The sequence below is a fragment of the Morus notabilis genome, unplaced genomic scaffold (assembly GCF_000414095.1).
Source record: "Morus notabilis unplaced genomic scaffold, ASM41409v2 Scaffold45, whole genome shotgun sequence".
Taxonomy (NCBI): domain Eukaryota; kingdom Viridiplantae; phylum Streptophyta; class Magnoliopsida; order Rosales; family Moraceae; genus Morus; species Morus notabilis.
Genome location: NW_010366164.1, coordinates 1763024 through 1784537, shown reverse-complemented (window position 1 = coordinate 1784537; position 21514 = coordinate 1763024). Strand labels below are relative to the sequence as shown.

General features: G+C 35.3%; 3 protein-coding genes across 5 annotated transcripts; 2 read left to right on the top strand and 1 right to left on the bottom strand.

Annotated features, from left to right (window-relative positions):
- Positions 1–4132: 4132 nt before the first annotated feature.
- LOC21410188 (peptidyl-prolyl cis-trans isomerase CYP40) lies at positions 4133–8127 on the top strand. Its single transcript, XM_010109680.2, has 10 exons — positions 4133–4589; positions 5747–6247; positions 6446–6533; positions 6641–6693; positions 6972–7076; positions 7226–7301; positions 7543–7580; positions 7670–7740; positions 7826–7928; positions 8062–8127. The coding sequence occupies exons 1-8, from the start codon at positions 4419–4421 to the stop codon at positions 7721–7723; spliced, it is 1086 nt and encodes a 361-aa protein (XP_010107982.1). The 5' UTR covers positions 4133–4418; the 3' UTR covers positions 7724–7740; positions 7826–7928; positions 8062–8127.
- A 1440-nt stretch (positions 8128–9567) lies between these two features.
- LOC21410187 (armadillo repeat-containing protein 6) lies at positions 9568–13543 on the bottom strand. Of its 3 annotated transcripts, none has more exons than XM_010109679.2 (8): positions 13158–13543; positions 12563–12853; positions 11742–12025; positions 11404–11532; positions 11110–11232; positions 10444–10551; positions 10164–10342; positions 9568–9927 (listed from the first exon to the last, which is right to left on the bottom strand). In XM_010109679.2, the coding sequence occupies exons 1-8, from the start codon at positions 13306–13308 to the stop codon at positions 9804–9806; spliced, it is 1389 nt and encodes a 462-aa protein (XP_010107981.1). In that variant the 5' UTR covers positions 13309–13543; the 3' UTR covers positions 9568–9803. The 3 variants fall into 3 exon arrangements, with proteins under 3 accessions (XP_010107981.1, XP_024028979.1, XP_024028980.1); XM_024173211.1 differs by having other exon boundaries at positions 9568–9888; XM_024173212.1 differs by having other exon boundaries at positions 9568–9884.
- Positions 13544–16876: 3333 nt separating this feature from the next.
- LOC21410186 lies at positions 16877–17860 on the top strand. Its single transcript, XM_024173171.1, has 2 exons — positions 16877–17120; positions 17595–17860. Exons 1-2 carry the CDS (start codon positions 16877–16879, stop codon positions 17858–17860), a joined length of 510 nt encoding a protein of 169 aa, XP_024028939.1.
- Positions 17861–21514: the final 3654 nt, after the last annotated feature.

Here is a 21514-nt window from a genome sequence, read left to right as displayed (position 1 = left end):
CTTCCCTGGATGGATGGCGGTTTATAACTATGTTGTTGGGGGGGAACCAATTGTTGACGGTCAAATTTCACCAACAAAAAACCGGCCGGGTTACCTCTTGGTTTCCCTTTAGATTACCAGCCTGTGTGTGTAGTGAACGTATGAGAATTTATTGAATATGTGTGTTTATGTGTTTAACTAAATTAAGCATGGACAAAAAACACAAGGAATTTTATAGTGGTTCACTCTATAAAATTAGAGCTACATTCACTGTGATTTTGTATTTCTTTTGAGAAGATCACAATTTACAACAATTGCTCTCATTAAATTTCTTTTCTTTTTTGAACCTTTGAACCCCTTCCTTACTGGGGGTCTTCCTCCTTTTATACCGGGCTTCCTTCGCTTAGGGGGTTTCCTTCATAGGTGAAAGCACTCAAGTGCTCTTCCTTGGTAGGCCCAGACGTAGCCCACTAATCAGCACTATTCACTCAGCCAATTAGTTTCCTATTACGGCTCTGTGCTTCTCCGTAATGCTTTCCTGTCCCCTGTGGGGCGGTTTGAGGGCTTACAATTAATGCCTGCAGACGTCTTTCACTTTTGCACGCAACCCGTCACGTCCTCTAAAGAATGTTCCCCTCGTCGTCAGCGCTGCTTAGCCCAATCGCCGTCTTTGGCGGTTACTTCTGCGGTCGAGGGATCTCCTCGCCTTGATCTCGACGGCGCGATCTGTCGACGCCAGAAAGAATCGTCGCCCACCATTTGGACTTCGTGCTTTGGGCTTTCCAGCGGAATAGGAGGGAGCCGTAGACGTGGAGGGTTGTCGCTTGGCGGAGAGTAGTCAAGGCCACATGTTGCATTACCGTTCGTCCATGTGTCTGCCACATTTTTCCACACAACAACTTATGTGGGGCATTCTTCCTTCTCATGATCTATTTCAATTATAACACTCTTTATTTCTGTTCCGATCTCAGGAGCTAGATTTGCTTGCTTCCATCTTCCTCATGAAAGACCTTAATTAAATGTAAAGGAATAAGAATTGGTGAATAATTCTTATTGGGGCTTTGGTTCTTATCGCTTTGAGTTCTGATCTATTCAACTTCCGAGCAGTACTACCCTAAATATCTAACTGCATTTCCAATTGAAGAAATATTACAAGTGAAATTGAATTATACATCTAAAGTAGCCCTAGAAAGATACTTGACATGTCCCCCTTCTTCTAGATCCATCACACAGTGGGTCATCCACCTTCTAATAGTGTTGGTGCTAACCATATATATTGCATCTTCCTCTTTGTTTGCTTTAGATGCTAAATTCCTCCATCAGTTAACAAGAGTAATGAGTTCAAAACCGAGCCCACCTTAGGTAGTCGAAAGTAATAACGTTGTCTCTATTTTATGGTCTAGGGGCCGACAAGCTGCCCACTTATAGCATAACACGAAGAAGCTACTTCCGCTTGCGCTTAACTTAGTTGTTTTACCGCCTAACTCATTTCATTCGGGACCTAGGGCGTACCATGAGTTGCTATCTAGAGAACTATTCTTATAGGATCCGACTAGGGATAAATTATCCCACACCAGAAGGACGGAAACACCCTAAATCTTGTTAGATAAGACTTTTTACACTTTAGAGAAAACACATACGGAAAAATGAGACCCTTTTATTAGGAAAGAAAAACATTTGGCAAAGAGCACAAGTGAGGTGATGCACAAAAGGGTTTAAAGGGTTCATGGCTCAGTCACGCACGTTACTGACTATTCAAAAGGTAGTTTACATGCTTACTCAACCCCACACCCGGCCCAAACTTTTTTTTAAGCTTTTATATATACTAAATTTAAATAAAGCCCCATTAGAAAACTCCTTAAAGATTGGAAAAACTAATCATTTTCAACCAAAATCCAACTAAAACATCTAAGCACTTAGCAATGTATATTTCCCCCAATACTAACTTGAATTGCTTCTAAAAGTAAATCTATTTACTTTTCTGTCTTATTTCATTACAATTAATTCATAGTTTTCCTCACTATTGTATAAATTTATATATTCTATTCTAAAAATGAGCGCATGCGCATTAATTTCTTGGTAAGAATGTCAAGATTATGCATCATAATGTTTTGAAGTGAGAATAATAGAACCTACTAGTAATCAAATTAACTATGAAGGTGGCATGTCTATGCTATAACCACTTATAACTTTTGTTTCCAACATAAGTAATTCTATTTTGTTTGCTTAATTTTCTAAATGAAAATTAGATTTTTTTATCTTCGATAAGATTTAGAAGCAAACTTTCAGTATAGGTAGAGATTCAAAAGGGAATATATTAAACTTTGCGTAGAGCAGTAAAGATTCAAGAGAAGAGCTAAACTTCGTAGAACTTGGTACTAAGGACTTTGTCAGTACATATCATAAATTATATCAAATGTTTCTTCACTATATTTTAGTTATAATATACGTTTTTCATATATTTTTTGGTAAAGGTATTTTGTTCTAGCGAGCAGTTATTGGAGGGTTCAAAAAAATATTGGTAATCTAACACAAATTATGACTGAGAAAAGGAAAAAGAAAAAAGTTTTGGCTTTTGACCTTGGTATTGATTATACAGGTTGTTACGTACATTACTGTGAATATATTAAAAATAATTTGGTATGAGGATTCATGTCATGATTCGAATCATAGTTCGTGACTCACTATAATATTTTTTCTCATAAAAAACACACGTAAATCAAGAATAATTCTAAATCCGTGAACCAAACGTCTAATTAGTTTTTTTGCTCTGATAGCAAGGTCGTACAGGTAGAATTAGTTTCTAACTGTTAGATTTGGTCAAAATCACATCAGATTAACAAAATATGCAGAGCAAACAGTTCATGATATATATTTAATGGCTAAAAATAGAGAAGATTTAGGGCGTCCGACCTGAACGAAAATTTCGGGTTGGACTGATGCCAATCTCAATGGGCTTAGGGTTAAGACCGGGCCGGCCCGGAATTTTATAATGTATTTTTAAAAAAAGGTGTTCAGAGACTAGGTTGGAATAAGGTTTTGTGCTCGAAACCTCAATCCAACCCGGCCTGGGCCACATGCTGACCTATTTAGCATGACCTACATTTGCAGTTTTATTGGGGGAGTGGGGACTAATCATGAGATTTGTACAACAAGATTAATTCATGGATTAAAAATAAGATTAACCCGAAAACATATAGGGTATCACCATTTAAAGCAGTTTTTTTAGTAAATGATCTAACTTTTGTTAATTTAACAAACACGAAAATCTCTCTTTTGCCTACCTCTATCCTGATGAGCCTAAAAAGCTCATATTTTATGTTGAGTAATAGTTCAAGTAAGTCTTGAAAGAGAAGCTTGATGCAAATAAACGAAAATGATCTTTTTTTAAGAAATGGTTAATCAGTGTTGTACTGATTAGTGGTCTATCACTAATGAACTAATATCAGTCAACGATTAACTAAACTTAATAAATAACTTACCAATTTATCAATGATAAACTATTGTAAAAACAATGACAAAATATGATACATCATTAATTAACCAACGTAAAAACACGACCATTTACCTAAAAAAAAAGTCATCCACCTAATTTATGCACATATTTATCTGGCATGTAGAATCTCCTAACTTAATGAGGTTGTGCGTGGTTTAGTTCAGTCTTAAACTGTTAGGTTTTTCAGACTGGATCGTTTTGACGGTTTGTATCAATGAGATGGGACTTAACCACGGTTTCGACTGCTTTCGGGATTTTTTTTTTTTTTTTCAGTTACCATATTTCATATTTCTTAAAGTCTAAATAAAAGATAACAAGTGAACATAATAATTTACATGTCATCCATTAAAATTATCATTATTTAAGGATAAAAAAGCCTAAAATAACAAATAGCAAAAACATATACATGAATTGTTTATATGAATCCAGATCAACAGTTTAAGAACCATCCAACTGGCAAGGTCCGGTGGTTTTAGACAGACCATGCACAACCTAAAGTGAAGTGCTAACTTTCATGACCAAAAGCGAAAAAGTGAAAATAATGAAAAAGACAAGGGCATGAAAATAAATATAAGAAAAGAAAAGAAAACCGTATACGGACTACGGTGTACGGCTCAGATTTGCTAGGAGTTTGAAAAAAATGATAGATGCGGGAGAGAGAGAGAGAGAGAGAGAGAGAAGAGGAGGAAGAGGGAGAGGTTTTTCGAAATAAATAGCAAGGTGGAAATTGGAATAACAATAGGGTTTTAAATTTTAATTTTACTCTTCTTCAGTCTTCCCATAATCCCATTATAGTTTATACTAAAGGAGCTCAGAAGACTCTAGAACAACAACATAAAATATCCACACTCACACCTATATATATACACACACAGTTATATAGAGAGAGGAGACCGAGAGAGAAAGAGTCAGAGAGAGAGAGAGAGAGAGAGAGAGAGAGAGAATGGGGAGGCCAAGGTGTTTTCTGGACATTAGCATCGGAGGAGAACTCGAAGGGAGGATAGTTGTTGAGCTTTACAACGACGTTGTTCCCAAAACCACCGACAATTTCAGGGCTCTTTGTACTGGCGAGAAGGGCATTGGTCCAAACACCGGTGTTCCTCTCCACTACAAGGTTCAGTTTCAATCTTGTTTTTGCATTATTCTTTTGTTTTTTTTGTTTGTTTGTTTGTTTTTTTTTTTTGTACAAATACGCATCTGGGTTTAGATGGTTTTATTTTTATGTTTTTCTTGTTCTTGATCGAAGAGAGAATGAAAATGAAAATCCAGGATTGCCCATTTTGTTTATTATGGTGAAAAGTTAGAACCTTCATTGTTTTTTTTTCCAAATGGATGTTGAAATCATTGACCATTGTGTCGGTTATGCACATGGATTTTGGAGTTCGTTTTTCGTTTTAAGCGAGGAAAAGACGGTGGTGCCCTTGATTCTGAAGTGACGCTTTATCATTTGTTTTAGCTTTCGATGTTCATTGATCTTTTGATGTTGAGTGGTTTCCTATGGAAGGTGCCAATGGATAAATTTGTGTGTGAAGTTGAGTTTCTTTTCAGAGAAACTTGAAAGTAATCCCATGTGTGTTTTGGTTTTCTAATTTATTTATTTATTCATTTTTTAAAGTTGGTTTTCTGATTTTATGAATAGTTCGTTGCTGAAAATTGGTCTAGAATTCACGAAATGTTCTATGTTAGCTTGTTTGGTAGGAGGGAAAAGGGGAAGGAGGGATAGGAGTGAGAGGATTAGTAGAAACATCTCGGGACCTATGCGTGTTTGGTAGGAAGGAAAAAAAGAGGTAAGAGATTTTTAATCCTTTAAAGAACCTTAATTTTAGTCTCTCCCAATATGGAGGACATCTATACCAAACAGATTAATGGAATGATCCTCCCCCTCTTCTCCATTTTCGTCACCTAGATTATATATGTTTCTTTCATTCCTATTTTTCCCCCTCTTACCGAACACGAGACTCTAAATGAGAGGTAAGGGTGGTTTAGCCTAGCATTTCAAGTCATGGTTTTTGCTAGAAAAAGCTAGTGCATATTATGTTTTATGTTACAATTTATTAATAGTCATAAGACAAATGTGGCGGTGCATCTCTTATTTTGAAATCTTACTAAGAAAGCAAGTTATTTTGTTTTTTCTATTGATGGTCTTGTGGAATTGTTGGATACTTCATGTTGTTTTTCTTGTTTGCATTTTTGTTTCCTGACATGATTGCAATTTGATTTGCATTGGTTACAAGGTACTTCTTCTGATTCTTTATTTTGTTGTCAATACAGGGAGTCCATTTTCATCGAATTATCAAAGGCTTTATGGTTCAAGGTGGGGACATTTCTGCTGGAGATGGTACTGGGGGAGAATCTATCTACGGTTTGAAATTTGAAGATGAGAATTTTGAATTGAAACATGAGAGGAAAGGGATGTTGTCAATGGCAAACTCTGGTCCAAACACAAACGGGTCTCAATTTTTCATCACAACAACTCGGACTTCTCATTTAGATGGTAAACATGTTGTTTTTGGGAAGGTAGTTAAAGGAATGGGAGTTGTTCGATCAATTGAGCACGTGACAACTGGTGATAGTGATTATCCGACTGTTGATGTTGTTACTGCGGATTGTGGAGAGATTCCTGAGGGTGAAGATGATGGGATATCAAATTTTTTCAAAGATGGTGATATTTATCCGGATTGGCCAGCTGATCTGGATGAGAGCGCTAATGAAATCTCTTGGTGGATGACTTCTGTGGACTCAATTAAGGCCTTTGGTAACGAATGTTACAAGGTAATAAGCGTGGTGTTATTATATTCCATTTTTATGTTCATAATTAATTTTGTAATTTGACTCTGTGCTTTATTAGATGAATTTTAATTTGAGGCATGCTTTCTGGTGATGGCATTACTCTGTATTATTTTCCTTTCCTTGCATCCAATTTCTCCTGCTGTTTTTGTCTTCCCTAAACCCTGATCTTGATGGGCACAGAAACAAGACTATAAGACAGCTCTTAGAAAATATCGAAAGGCTTTACGCTATCTGGATATTTGCTGGGAGAAAGATGGTATTGATGAAGGTAGTTTACTTTTTGTACTGCAAAATTTTAATTTATTAAATGCTGCATCATCAATTCACTTTGCCCCAGTATCATCCCAATTTATACCTTTTCTCCTGGTTCTGCAGAGAAGAGTTCATCTTTGAGAAAGACAAAGTCGCAGATTTTCACAAACAGCTCTGTGAGTTCTTTTTCTATAAATGGGTTTAATGCTGGAAACTTGGTCTATCAGTCAAATTCTGAAATGTGTTTCTTCTAGTAAAAAATATGTGCTCATGTACACCTGATTGACATATGTAAATTTGTATACAACTCAACTGTGAAAGTCATTTTGGGCTTTTTTATTTTCTATAATATTTTTTTTCCTAAAGTTTTGTACTGTTGCTCAGTTGCTTTATTTAAATGTATTGAAATGCTGCTTTCTCATAATCATAACTTATTTTCGGTAAGTTGTTATAGGCATGTAAGCTGAAATTAGGAGACCTGAAAGGAGCATTATTGGACACGGACTTTGCAATGCGTGATGGAGAGAACAATGTGAAAGCTCTGTTTCGCCAAGGTCAGGTTGGTATCTTCCATTGATTTCTGAGATAACAAGAAATTTTTTTCTGTGGCATATCTTTTTAGCTTGAAATGTATGTTTTGGCTCCGAGCTGCTATTATTATTTATGTCGCATTTTCAAACCTTTTCAATTGGGTACTTTTTCTTCCAGGCATACATGGCCCTCAATGACATTGATGCTGCAGTTGAAAGCTTCAAGAAGGCATTGGATTTGGAGCCCAATGATGGTTAGTGAAAGTTTTAGACATTTTGTGTGTTTTGGCCATGTCTTTCGCATAGACCTTTGAACGTAGTAATAATAGCTTTGGAAGTTTGTTTCAATGTTTAATTGGTTGACTCTAACAAGTATCATATTTTTCCATAACTTTGAAAATATTCGCATTTGATTTCATATGAAAGAAGAGGTGAGGCCTTTTAGATCAAATTTGACAACCTTGCTAATAGTTTCCTTGTATCTGGTGATTGCAGCTGGAATAAAAAAAGAGCTTGCTGCTACTAAGAAGAAGGTTTGTTGTTTTAACCAAACTTTGTGATAGTTTAGTAGAGACAATTAATTACCTTCTACTGTGGCATTAAATTGTAATTTTTGTTACAGATTGCTGATAGACGCGATCAGGAGAGAAAAGCATATCGCAAGATGTTCCAATAGCACTCGGCAGTCGAATGGTATTTGTGCGACCACCTATTGTCTTCATTCTACAACTTTATCTCAACATCTAGAACGAGTCCTTAATGCGCTTTTGCCATGCAGGCTGCCCATAAATTTGGGATTTCAGGAACGTATTCATAGTTAGAGTCAACTGGTTTAGGCTTTCTTTTGGTTATTGTCTCTGATTTTCTGCAGGGAGATTCAGGTATTTTGTCAAAATTAGTTTTCAATTATAAGCAATTGGGCTATTGTTTCCTTCTCTTAACTTTTTTCGTTTTTCCCTTTAAGAGAAACATTATAAATTAATGTCACTTACTAGCGCTTTCTTCTATTTGTAGGCTGTCCAATATTAAAGGAGAAGCTGATCCCTCCCAGGATTATGACTTAAAAATTTGAGGCTTGAAAAAAAAAAAAAAAAAAAAAAAAAAAAAAAAAAAAAAAAACCTTAAAAGTAGAGTTTCATTTCTTTTCCGTTCCTCTCATTCTGTCGAAGTCTCGTAGTCTAGAACTGGAAAACTCATGAATTGTTACTGGATCATAACTGAAGAATTTTGTCATATTCCATAGAGCAAAGATTGTTGGTATAGAATGCGAAATTTTGGAACCATGAAATTTTATTGCTGTTATTTGAAGTTTGACGAAACCATCCTGCCTAGACTATTTTTGCTCCTTCATTCAGGCACCTTGTGGAATCAAGGCCCTCCCACTTTGTTGGTTTGCCTTCTGGCCCTTTTCCTCCATTGTATTGTAGGTTGATAGGTTGATTTACTAAAAGTTGCTGCACTAGACATTCTTTTGCATCCATGAGATGTGCCCAATTTTAGTTGCAAGGTTAACTTGAAGGGAATTGCTTAAGCACTCTTAGCTTCTGTGCCAGAACTGATCCTTAAAAGTCTCTGTTTGCATGTTATACATATCTTGAGTTATGAGCTTAAAATCCAAATGCTATCTTATAAAATCCAAATGCCACCTTATGTTGTTGGTTGACATTATAGTTATATTCAAGGTTATGCTCATCGGTGCCTCTCTTAGGTTCCTTATCCCTTAAACTTTTAAAACTCACTTTACCCCTTGAATTTTAAAATTAATTCTACTTAATCTTTTCTGTTTTTTTTTTTTTTTTTTTTTTTTTTTTTTTTTTTTTTTTTTCAGTTTGTTTCTAACGAAAATTGTAACAAAGTGAGTTAAATGGGATTAATTCAAAATTCAGGGACAAAATAAGAATTTTAAAATTTTGGAAGTGAAGTGGAAATGATCTTGAAATTGGAGGACACGGGTGAGAATAATTCTTCTATTTATAACTTGAACTTCGAGCAATAACTTGTTCGCTTTTCCGTTGAGCGCAGGGGGTGAGGGGTGGGGGGTTGTCTTGTTACTCTACATCCGTCTCAATGAACCATATGTCGTTGCAATTGCTGGTCAATTCCAAGACTTCTAGTGCAACCATCTTTTTTCAGAATTATTATTACTTGCCATTAGCCAATAGCTGTTTCTGTTCTCTTTTTCATGGTGATCTTTTTACGGGATCTGTGAAGCATCAATTTGTTTGCATTCTTTACCCATTATTTGAGTCTGGTGAGAGACCAACAAACCAAGCACGAAAGTCGCATCGAAGAGGCTACGAGCATATAAACCTTATTCGCCTTCACTAATGCCTTTTGACTTCATATAAGCCCATTCAAGCTCTAGCTCTTCTTGTCTGAACACAAGCCTTGCTTGCCCGAACAATTTTATCGATTTAAGGTAAATGGATTGACCGATATTCTAATTAAACGAGCATGATAATCGATCAAGAAATTAACTACTGATCAGACAATAAGAATCACTCGAATTTTACACGAACAAACAGGAAAACGCTTTTCATTCTCGTGTTGCAAGAATTGAGTCTCATACTTGTATTACAATGAGATATTAAAATGAGATCCCCACACAAAAAATTGCCACAGCCACCCTCAACAAGAAGCCGAAAAGAATTATAAAAAAAAAACAAAAAAATCTGGGAAAAGCAAATGGGAGTGTGTAGAATTTAGGTTCAAACATGGACAGCTTGAATTTAGGTTCAAACATGGACAGCTTGAGGTTACAAGTTGTAGTCATCAAGTCCCAAATCCCTTAAAGCGTCAGTAGCAGCCTCCTTGCAGCTCTCGTGGTTTTGTTTGGCCTGCCTTATGAGTTTCGAAACACCATTATTTAACAGAAAAGTCCTGCGATGGAACGTTTAAATTTTTACAGGCACAGGTAATAGAGCTTCAGTAAAAAGCATTACTAGCATCGGTCAGACCTACATTAACATAATGAATCCAAGAAATTGAAAGTAAATTTGGCTTTAGAAACAACAATGAAGTGCATTGTGTATAGAGTTGAAGGTGTTGGGGGATGATAGAGTCAAGAGGTTGCTGAAAGAGGCTAGACAAATGGGATACAAGAGAGATATGCTTACCTGTTTTCGGGGTTCCTGACAACAAGATTCCGAATCATGAAACAGGCATTCCTCTGCATTTGCTGCACTGCAGGAAACTTCTGCATGGCTTGGATGGCAAGGTCTCCAGCCCCAGCTTCGATGGCACGTGCTGCGTTTTCTGGCAATCTCAAGCAGAGTACAGAGATAATTGCCATGATCTGTAACATAATATAAACTGTTAATAGGCGCCATAGTCTAGTGTGGCCATCTTGATTATAGAAACCTTTAGCCACAAAATGCAAGTTGGCTTGGTTCTTACCTCTTGTAGAACAGAAGGGTCATCGAAAAATCTGGCTGAGAGCTTGATTAGCCTGTCCAAGCCTCTTTTCTCAACAATAGCATTTTTATTTGCATCACTTCCAGCCAGCTAACCAGTTGAACACACACAAGAGGCATAAGAAGCTTCACAAAAATAAAAAACACTGGAAATAATAAAAACAAAGACGAAATGAAAGTTAAAATAAAAGAAGGCATTGGCAATATGATAAATATCCGCAACTCGAATGGTTTGCAGTAATTTTTTCCATAAAAAAAGGTATGGTTTGGAATAAGAATTTATCTTCCTGCAGTATTAGTATGTTTTAGTATGTCCTATGCATCTAACATAAAATAGTGGCACAATAATTGCTTATACTCTTCTTATAAATTGGATTGAAACAGTTCCAGCTGTTTACTCATCATAAGTTTCTCCATTAAAATGAAGAAATTTGGTACAACGAATTGAAGTGGAAGACAGTTATTATAATTTCCCTTTTATCAGGTAAAGAGGCAGCTAAGGAAACAATCACATGGTGGCAAACAAATTTCATGCTATAAAAAGTTGAACAAACAAAAACCAGGAAATTTGCAAGAGATTCTCAATGCAGTTAAAGATTAAAAAAACTATTGTTACTTTATCATGAACAATGATTTTTAAACATCATACCTTTGAGAGCAGAGAACAGCAAACTCTAGCTACAGTTTTGTTGCCTTGTTCACTACTTTCATCAATGCATCGAAGCACTGCATCAATACCACCATTTTCAGCAATGGATTTACATATTTCGTCCTGCGGGAAGATAAAGCTCCTGTGTCAAGAAAAGATCATCTGCATATATGTATTTGGTTGAAATGTCATTATTTTAATTACTGATAAGCAGTGAGAGCCTCCTTCACTAAAGTGGCAAACTCTAAATAAACCATCTACAATTAATATCTCATAGGACGATAATGCACTTACATTAACAGCAACGGCCTTTAAAGCTATGCTTGCTGAAACTAGACTAGGTGAACTAAGCTCAGCTTGCAGTGAACCTACCAGAGCTCCAACAATTCCAATCTTGGCAAATTTCCTTGCATAGCCATAAACCTGAAATTTGCACATGCAATAGTCATGTTCTAGTAAAAAGTCCATAGTTTAAATGTTTAAAGGCATTAGTAGAAAAACAATCCAATTTAAAGTAACATATCAATAACGGTGCAAATCACACAGAAATCATCCACCTAAAACCCACAAATATGACGAGGAAAAGTTCCACGAAAGTACATCTTTTGTGAGACTGAGACTTCAATACTTACTTGTGAAGCCACTACACGATTATCATCAGCTGTTAGGAGAACACGTATAGCATCATACAAACTTTGAGTGCTGCCTTTATTCAGTTTATGGAGTGTTTGAAGAATAAGCTCATCAATTTTCAGCTCCATGAACGACTCTTTCAGAACCTCATTGCCAGTCACAGCTGCAGCAACTACAGCAAAACCACTATTCAAGATGTCTAATTTTTGGCTACCATCATTCAAGAAACCCATCAGAATTGATGGTCCACCTACGGTCCGAAATGTTTCTGTGCTTTGAAGATCTGGAATTGACGAAAATACCAATGTTATATACAATTTCAAAAAGATAAGCTTAATAAGCATTTTAAGTATCTAAAAAACTACCAAGTACCAAGTGTCTCAAACCAATACAGAAAATGGACCCAAAAGCAAACAATGATTTGAAGAATAAAACATTACAGATCCCAATAAAGATCAATAAGATGCCCATTGATCTCTTATCGCGGTATATGCTACTTTACATATACCTCACTTGCATTGTTGTATAATACTTAAGCAAAACAAATTTACCATAATTTGTCACCTAATTTATAAAAGAGACTTTGTTTTAACATTTCAAATTTTTATCATGCTTGGTAAGCTCTTTCTCCCTAATCTGAATCTAACAGATTGTCCTACAAAACAAGTTTAGTCCCTGAATGAAATCTGGGTATAGCACATTTCCAGATTATTGATGACATGAATGATTTTTCATATATCCAATATGTGTTCAATCGTTGTGGAGTTTATCAACATCAACTACAGATAAGAAAACTTCATTAACTATTGATGCCCCATACCATGAAGCAAAGCAGCCATTGCCTTCAAAGCCGAAACAAGAGCTTGTCCATCCTCAATTTTAATCTTGGAACACACAGAGAACACCAATTCCAGCGCTCTGTTCCTTGTAGCTATCACCGCATTTCCAGATCCCTCTACACTGCATAGCTCGGCTAGCTTTTCGAACAATTCCGCAATGGAATCTGAATTCCAATCCTCGGAACCACCATCAAATTCCTTCAATCTATCCAAACACTGTATAACAGGATTATCCTTCACACTACCCTCTCCTGGAACACAAGTGACAATCCCTGCAACGCAAAACCAAAAAGATCTAAATTCTAACAAAACGGACTTCGTTTGGTTGCGGAGAAAATGCGGGAAAAACAGAGAAAGATTTTTCAAAAGTAAAAATGAAATTTTGTTTACTGTTCGGTGGTTTCAGAACAATTTGAGCGATTTTCTAGCAAATGCTCTAATCTTCCCCACAACAACAACAAAACAGCATTTGCATATAACGAAATTTCCTTTCTTTTCCAATTTTCCCACAATTTTCCCGGGAAACCAAACGGTTGGTAAACAAAAGGGAAAAAGGAGAAGCATTGGAAGCCATACCGGAGAGATCGACGCCCTGGAGAGTTAGGGTTTCGATGGCGTCTTGAAGAGCCTCGGCCGGTTCCATTCCGAGGTCGTCAATGTTCTCCTTCACGAGCTCGTCGAAGGCCTCCTGAGAGATCGAACGGACCGCATTTTTCGGTGGGCCCATAGCTCGCCGTGCTCCGTCTGATCGGCTCTTAACGGTGTTTGATGGAACGACTGAGATTCAACGGCGATGACAGTGAATCAGTGATGCACTGACGAAATGGAGAGAGAGAGGAAAAGACGGGACTAAGCACTGTGCAGAAAGCGTTCAATTTGAAACGAGAGAGGGGGGACGTATTTGGATCGTCAAGATCTCATCTGTACACTAGCAAAACCCTAGCCCAACTCATTCATGCAGCCCCCCCTCCCTTTTCTTTTTTTTCTTTTTTAGACAAATACCTGAATTTTTATACTAATAAAAAGGTATTAATTACGAATAAAAAGTAAAGATTTAGATTCATACAATTTTATAGGTAAATGTTGCAATTTTTCTTTCTTTGTTTTTTTTTTTTTGAATCTTTACAATAGAGCATGTTATTTTGATTTAACGGTGGGAGCTGCATTTTTCTTTACCGTTAGACTTATTTTTCAATGGTGAGATATGCAGTATGAATAATTTTATGTGGCGCGCTATAAATTTTTAATATGGATCTGTACATATCTGACCATTAAAAAATAATCTAACAGCTAAAAGCATATGTTCCCATCGGTAGAGCAAAATAACATACTCTGCCGTAAAGAATCTTTTTTTTTTCCTAAATTAGGGGACACCATAGTTAGAATTTTGTCCCACGCATCTCTTAGTAAATTTTGAGATTTCATTTTTACGCTATGTGTCTATACTAGCGCATATATTGTTGTGCGTGTCATCTGAGTAATCTATTAGAAAAATTCATTTTTGATTTTAAACATATAATAATATAAGACATAAATAAATAAATAAATAAATGTATAATTTTCAGTGAGACGCGTCTACAAAATTGGATTTTAAAAAAATATATGTATTAAAATGCGTGTTTCAATTACAATGTATGATTTTATCTAATGTTATATTTTCATAAATAAAATTGAACATGGTAAATGAAATATTATAGACAGATCAAATAGAAAATTAATTACGGTGTTCATATGGAAAGGAAGAAATATGTTTACGTAAGTGCATATTCAAACATCATTATTTCAGTAGTGGTTTTCTTTAAATATAAACACATTTAAAAACAAATTACATATCATTATTTTAGTAGTGGTTTTCTTTAAATATAAACACATTTAAAAACAAATTACATAGAAAACTAATTAGCGTTTACGTATAATTTTAAAAATATACGAGTGAAAAAAAGGTCAAAAATGAGAAGAAACATAAATAAAGGCCAAACATGTAAATAAAAAACAAGTGAGTAATAAAGAACAAAACTAAGGCCTCGTTCTTTTCGCTGATTCAAGTTTAAAATTCGAGTTTTGCTACAGTAAAAAGCTCTCAGAAACAGTCACATCTAACTTTTTTGCTACAGTAAAAAGCTCTCACAAAACATCACATCTCAACTCAAATTAACGAGCCGAACGAACCTTAAGAAAAAAAAAAAAGGTGAGGAACAAAACGTTCCCCACGTGTCAACTTTAGAACCATTAGCGTTTGCACACTTTTAATATAGGTAGATACACAGACCTATAGGTAGATCATTTTAATTTGCCCTTCATACTTTGAAATCTCCTTGCTGCTTAAATTTTGAATCGCAACGCGTTTAATCAAAATTTTTGCTAATAAACTTATGAAAAAGAGGGGGTTATATAGGTCGGTCTTTTTTTTTTTTTTTCATTTGTTTTTTTACTAAAAATCTATGAGAAAAATCACATGATTGCACCACCCCTTCTATTATATTTCTATTAAAAGTTCTAAAAGAAGTAGTTAAAATGAATCTAATTTAAAATTTAAGAGTAAAGTGAGAGTTTTAAAAAGGCAAAATGAAAATTTAAGATGTATTAGTTAGAAATATGTGTACATTCTTCGGTTTTTTATTTTCTCCCTCAATCGCAGGTCATTTTACCTCAAAACTATTTCTTTGTTCGCTCAAACTCACAAAGCAAGATACAATGCTCGTTAGTGTCGTTGCTATGAGAATTGAAGCACCGCTCAAATTATGTGAGCCAGATGTGATGATCGCCAGCATTGCTAGTGTCGAACAATGAGATCTTGGATTAAGAGCAACAGCCACCGCTTGAGACGAGAGATGATTTGTGTATGAAAAGGGCAACATAGTTTAGAAGATTACATGCGGTAATCTAGTGGAAAACTACCATGGTTATTTTCGGCATCACCTGGGGGTCAAATAATTCCAATGACATAATCTAGTAAATTATTGATGGCAATCTATCAGATTACTACAATGATTGTTGTCAGCATCTGGAGGTCAAAATAAACTCCAAATCACTATTGATCTTTAATAAGTGGTTAAATAAGTTAGAGAATGAATTACTTGGTCCTAACAAAAGATCAATTCTTGGATATGTAGAATGACAAAATGTTTTTGGAAGCGAACGTCATAACCTCGTAATCAATTCGTATTGTATCGATATTTTCCACAGCATGCACAAACTTGAAGTAGGTGGTGTGTGTGTAAGAAAATTGCCATGTATGCTTTTTCGTTCCCACAAAACTTTTTAGTCGTTTTAATTCAGTTAATACACCATTTATATTCCACTAGTATGCACCAAATATTATGCATTTGTATATAACTTTATATGACTTTGACTAATTTTTTTGACCATATTTATGTTTTCAACCAATTTAATTAATCTTCGAGGAAGTTGCAGATATATCCAAGGCAACACAAACCAATTTTTGGGATATTCACGAGATTATTGGATTTTTCAAAATTATTTAACTAATTAGTTTGTTCTTTCAAGTTTTAACAAAAGAAGATAGAGTTTCCCTTCTTCAATAGTAGCCAAAGAGAGGCATAAGAAGCCAATCTACAGTTCTATATGATTTCTTTTTATCATTATTCCTTTAATCTAGTTGGCTTGTTTATAGCTCGGAAAAATTGTACGTTGCCCTTGCTTGATTATATTTCCTACTTTTTTTTTTTTTTCCTTTTTTGGTATTTTTCTTTTCTGAGATATTAAGAAAATATAATCCTCCATTTCATTTTAAAATCCACGACCGTGTGCGAGTTTGTAATAGGCTAATTGGATCCACCAAATAAAAAAAGAAATGAACAATAAAACAACACGGTTATTTTGACCTTTTGAAGGCATGTTAATCATAATGAGCTTGGGAGAAAAGGGACAACTAGAGGACTAACTTAGGGGGAAACAAATTCAACTCATAGCATATTATGTGGTTCTAGTGGTTCTAGCAACATATATTTGGTCACTTATACCAATCCAAATTAGGAAAAAAAAATGATAATAAAAATAAAAATAACATTTTGCACTAATCCACTCGGTCCTCTACTTCCTCTCTTCATCCCTATATAATTAATAAGAACCCCATTAATTCACTCTCCCCACACCACAAGTCCAACAAGTATACTACTCAAATATTTCCGAGTCTCTCTTTCTAGTGCAACACCTTTTAGTGTTTTTCTCATCTTTCCTAATTTCTTAATTAATCCTAGATTATATTAAGCAATTGCAAAGATGGGACGTTATTCTAGTATACTAATTCTTTGGCAATTAAGGCACTTGCAATTATGCTTTTTGCTTCAATGTTGGCAGGGTCATGTTTGGCCAACAGGGATTGGAGATTCGGATTTAACTACACAGATTGGCGTCTCAAACATCGTGGGTGGTGGTATCGTCATCACCACCCAAACAAGACACAAGAAGCACTTCCTAACAAGATTGTTGTGGGTGGCTCCGAAAACTGGCGCTTCAACTTCAGCTACACTGACTGGGCTTTCAAGCACGGCCCTTTTTACCTCAATGACACCCTTGGTAACCTAGCTATCTATGTGTCTTCACGCATGCAAACATACATAATATTATAATTCTTAAATATCAACGAATTGTTTATATATGTCGTAGCAATATATGTGACTTTGATCAAATGACGTATTAAGAATATAATCTTATTAATTGTCATATATATGTTTTTAGTCAACGACCAATAGATTGGTTTCCCATTGCATGTAGACCTAGTTTTGACTGGATCTTCTTTTACAAAGTCCATAAGTAATGAAACAAGTCAGAGCACATTTTACCTACATTATCATGCAAATAATAATGCAAGGGATTCCAAATTTAATCCCAACTTAATAAACTAATTTTGAATTGTTATTTTTTTAATTAATAGTTGTTCAAAAAACTATCAGACCAATTAGTAATTAGAGATTGCAGCACCAATAAAAATATAACAACTCAAAGTCGGTAGCAACTCTCTTACATTTTTCATCTTGGATATGTTGGCAGTTTTCAAATACAACCTACCAGTTGATAGCAACTCGCATCCGCATAACATATACTTGCTGCCGGACTTTAAGAGCTTCGTGAACTGCAATTTCAGCAACGCCAAGCAGATCGCCAACGGCGTGCAAGGCACCGGTGAGGGTTTCGAGTTTGTGCTGGACAAGTGGCAGCCTTACTACTTTGCTTGTGGTGCAGGCAATGGCTTCCATTGCAGTGTTGGACGTATGAAGTTCTCCGTCTTGCCAATGCTCCGCGCCTGGCGCACATAATTAAGTTCTAATTATGGACACATCAAAATTCAAAGCAAATAAGAAGCCGTTTCATTATTTAATTAATATAATAATAACTGAAAGTCCTGACTTTCTGCTTTCATTTTCAAAGTTTACAACACGTTGTTTTTAGGAGTCTAGGTAGTGAATAAAAAGTTGATTCATCAGGAATTATTATATATGTATTCTTGTTTCCTTAGAATTGGTCATGGTTGGTACACTGTGTAGAGAAATTTTGCGATTGTTTGGAAGTAAATGGAGTGTTAATTATTTATAGCTACCAGCTATATCGCAATTGTGCAATTCAAAATGATTCTCACTGGTATTATGTGTTGACATTCAAAGTTGATAAAAACTTAAAAGCGTACATTTAATATGATTTTATATCATCATTTTAAATTTAGAGTGTCATTAAATTTTTTGATTAAAGTACTTTTGCATTATTAGGCTAAAAAAATAAAGTTGTTGTTGATACGTAATAAATGTCATTTTTTTATGTATGTTCGACAATTTAAGTATAACTGGGCTATCATGGGCCAAATTAGACAAATGATTATAGATTTCGATCAGTAGAAAAAATCTACAAATATTCTTTTGTAACAAGAGTGAATCGGTCTCTTTCATTTCTAAAAACGGGCTGCAACAAAATAAAAATTCCAACAAAGCTCAGCCCGACCTTCATTTGTATTTGGGCCATATTTCTTTCAATATGTATCTAAATTTCAATATGTATCTAAATACGGTGATTCTTGTGGCTACTAAAAGATAAGAGGCAGGTTTACAATCTTTCTAAATACCACTTTTCCAATTTGGATGTCATTAATGAGATAATCAGCCGCCAAGTACTGTATGCAACATTAACTTCCAATCCTGACCTATCTTAGTAATATCTTAGTAATCTGAGCATATGTCTCTCAATACACGTCCAAATAAGATAAATTCAGTGGCTATGAAAAGATAAGAGACAACGCTACAAGCTTTCTGAATACAACTTTTTCAGATTCAGGAGTTATTATTGAAAATATCAGCCCTAAAATTACATGTCCAAGATGACCATCTAAAATATCAAAGTTGGTGGCAAAAATGTCAAAAATGCATGGCTATCATTTGAATCCGACTAAAGCCTCATTCTTGGTGTTAGCCCCTCTCACCTTCTATAAATAGGCCAGAGAAGAAGCTTGTAAAACCATCTTAGTTTAGAGATCAACATCACTTGCTTGTTTTCTCTCTTTCTTGTGTTTCTTTTGTGTTCTTCATCATTTTTGTAAAAGAATTTCAAATTAATATTTTTGATGATTTCCTACTTATATTTTGTGTTCTACATGTTCAATATGTCCTTTTAATTTCATTTTGCTGAGGTGATAGAGTGAAACTCTTAGTAAATACTAAGGTTAATTTGATACTCTTAACTTGAGATTAATGTGTAATTTCATTTGTTGTCGTTAGTATATGTGTTATATTCACATGTTTTGATAATATACTTGTAAAGTAGGAGTCTTGATTCATTATAGACAATGATTGGCACAAAAAATGCTTGGTTTCGTTTAGACATTTGCTTGGTCTGTGTTAACCTTAATTTGTTGTAGACATAAATTGGCATAATGAATACTTGAACCTATTTATAAGTTTTGGTGTCATAAAGTAAATATAATATCATATGCTATATTAATAGGCTATATATTGCTAAATCCTCCGATTAAAACCTCCATTATTTGTGGATTCCAATTGAGTTATAAAAATGAGTTAAGATTAATCTTAGTATAATACCCAGAGCGGATCCCCTAACTTCGGCGTCTTTTATTTCTTGTATAACCTTCAATCAACTTTATGTTCTGTATTTTTACATTTGTTAGGAATATATAGATAATTCTAGCTTAAAAACTGAATTATTGATGAATAGTACCGTATTTGTGAATAGTATCGTATAGTACTGTAGCAAGTATTTTTACTTTTTTTTAAATCAATTTAAATATCTTTTGTTTTTATTAAATATTTATGATCTTGTAATTTCTAATTAATTTCTCTTGGATCGATTTCAGACTCCCAAATTTTTATTACTCGAAGACAACCTGCACTTGAATTCGTAACTAAAAAGTTGTAGCAAAAGTCAAATTCGGTTGATCTAAGAAGCCAAGCCAATTCTCATTGACACACCATTAACACTTTATGTAGCTCAGAATGAGTTAATAGAGTTAATAGTTCTCAAGCTTTGAGGATGTTAGTGTAATTTGTGATTGGCTTATTTTTTGGCAAATTGTTTGAAAATTATTTTTGGCAAATTGGTGGTAAGTTTTGGTAGGCATTGTAAATTGGTGAGCCACTTAAGGAAAATTTGGCTGTCATGCTTAAGGGCTGAAAATAAGAGGATTTGCTTGCTCAAAATCAAGAGTTGACTTTGTGGGATTAATAGCTGGGAGCTTTTTTGTATTAGAGGTTGAACGGCAGAAAAAGGAGATGTACAATGTGCTGAAAGTATTATGCAGACTGTGTGCTGAAAACAGAAAAGTTGTGTGTGTTCATGTGAGAATGAGATTGTAATGTTAAGTGTCGCTTGATATGTTGCGACAAATTGTTAGAACACTTTCGAGTTGGTTCTTCGGGAGAAGATTTCTTTGGTTTCGGGAGGAAACCGTCAAGTCAAGTGGTGCTCGCTGATCAAGTTTTCTAAGGAGATTCTAGGCAACGGCGACATCGTCAAGGAGGGAGTCGTTGAGTGTGTAAGACCGTTCAGTCCTTTGTAATCTTTTAAACTTAGTGGATTGATCACTGTCTGGGCGTGGCCCCGCAGAGTAGGTGTACGCATTGAACTGCGATATCATTTTTTTGGTGTCCTTTACGTTTCTGCATTAGTTTCCTGCTTTACTGTTTTGCTGGTTTAATTTTAGATTTTCTATCACAAAAAGTGTTACAGTAAAGTGTTGCAATTTCACGTCCTCCTCTCCTCGATGGCTGCAATTACTCTTATTGGAAAGCTCGTATGAAGGCGTTCATCAAAGCACTTGATGAGAAAGCGTGGCGTGCTGTGTTGATTGGTTGGATGTACCCCATTACCAAAAATGATGCTGGAGAAGAAGCTATGAAACCCGAAGAGAAATGGTCTACTGAAGAAGATCGATTGGCGAATAGCAATTCAAGAGCTCTTAATGCCATTTTCAACGGAGTGGACGCCAATCAATTCAAACTCATTTCTACATGTGAGTCGGCTAAGGAGGCTTGGGAAATTCTACAAATGGCGCATGAGGGCACGGCAGACGTGAGACTATCAAAGCTTCAAATTCTCACTACTAGGTTTGGAAACTTACACATGCTTGAAGATGAAACAATTTTTGATTTCAATTCAAAATTGTGTGATATTGCTAATGAGGCCTTTGCCCTTGGAGAGAAAATATCAGAGGAGAAGCTTGTGAGGAAGGTCTTGAGGTCTCTTCTACAGAGGTTTGCTTATAAGGTGACAGCTATTGAGGAAGCCAAGGATATCCAAACAATGAAACTTGATGAGCTAATGGGTTCTTTGCGCACTTTTGAGATGAATTTGGATGAAAACAAGGAAGGAAAGAAGGAGAAAAGTATTGCCTTTCAAGCCGAAGTTGATTATGATGATGATGAAGACTTGGCCCAGTCCATAACAAAGTTGTCGAAGAAATTCAACAAGGT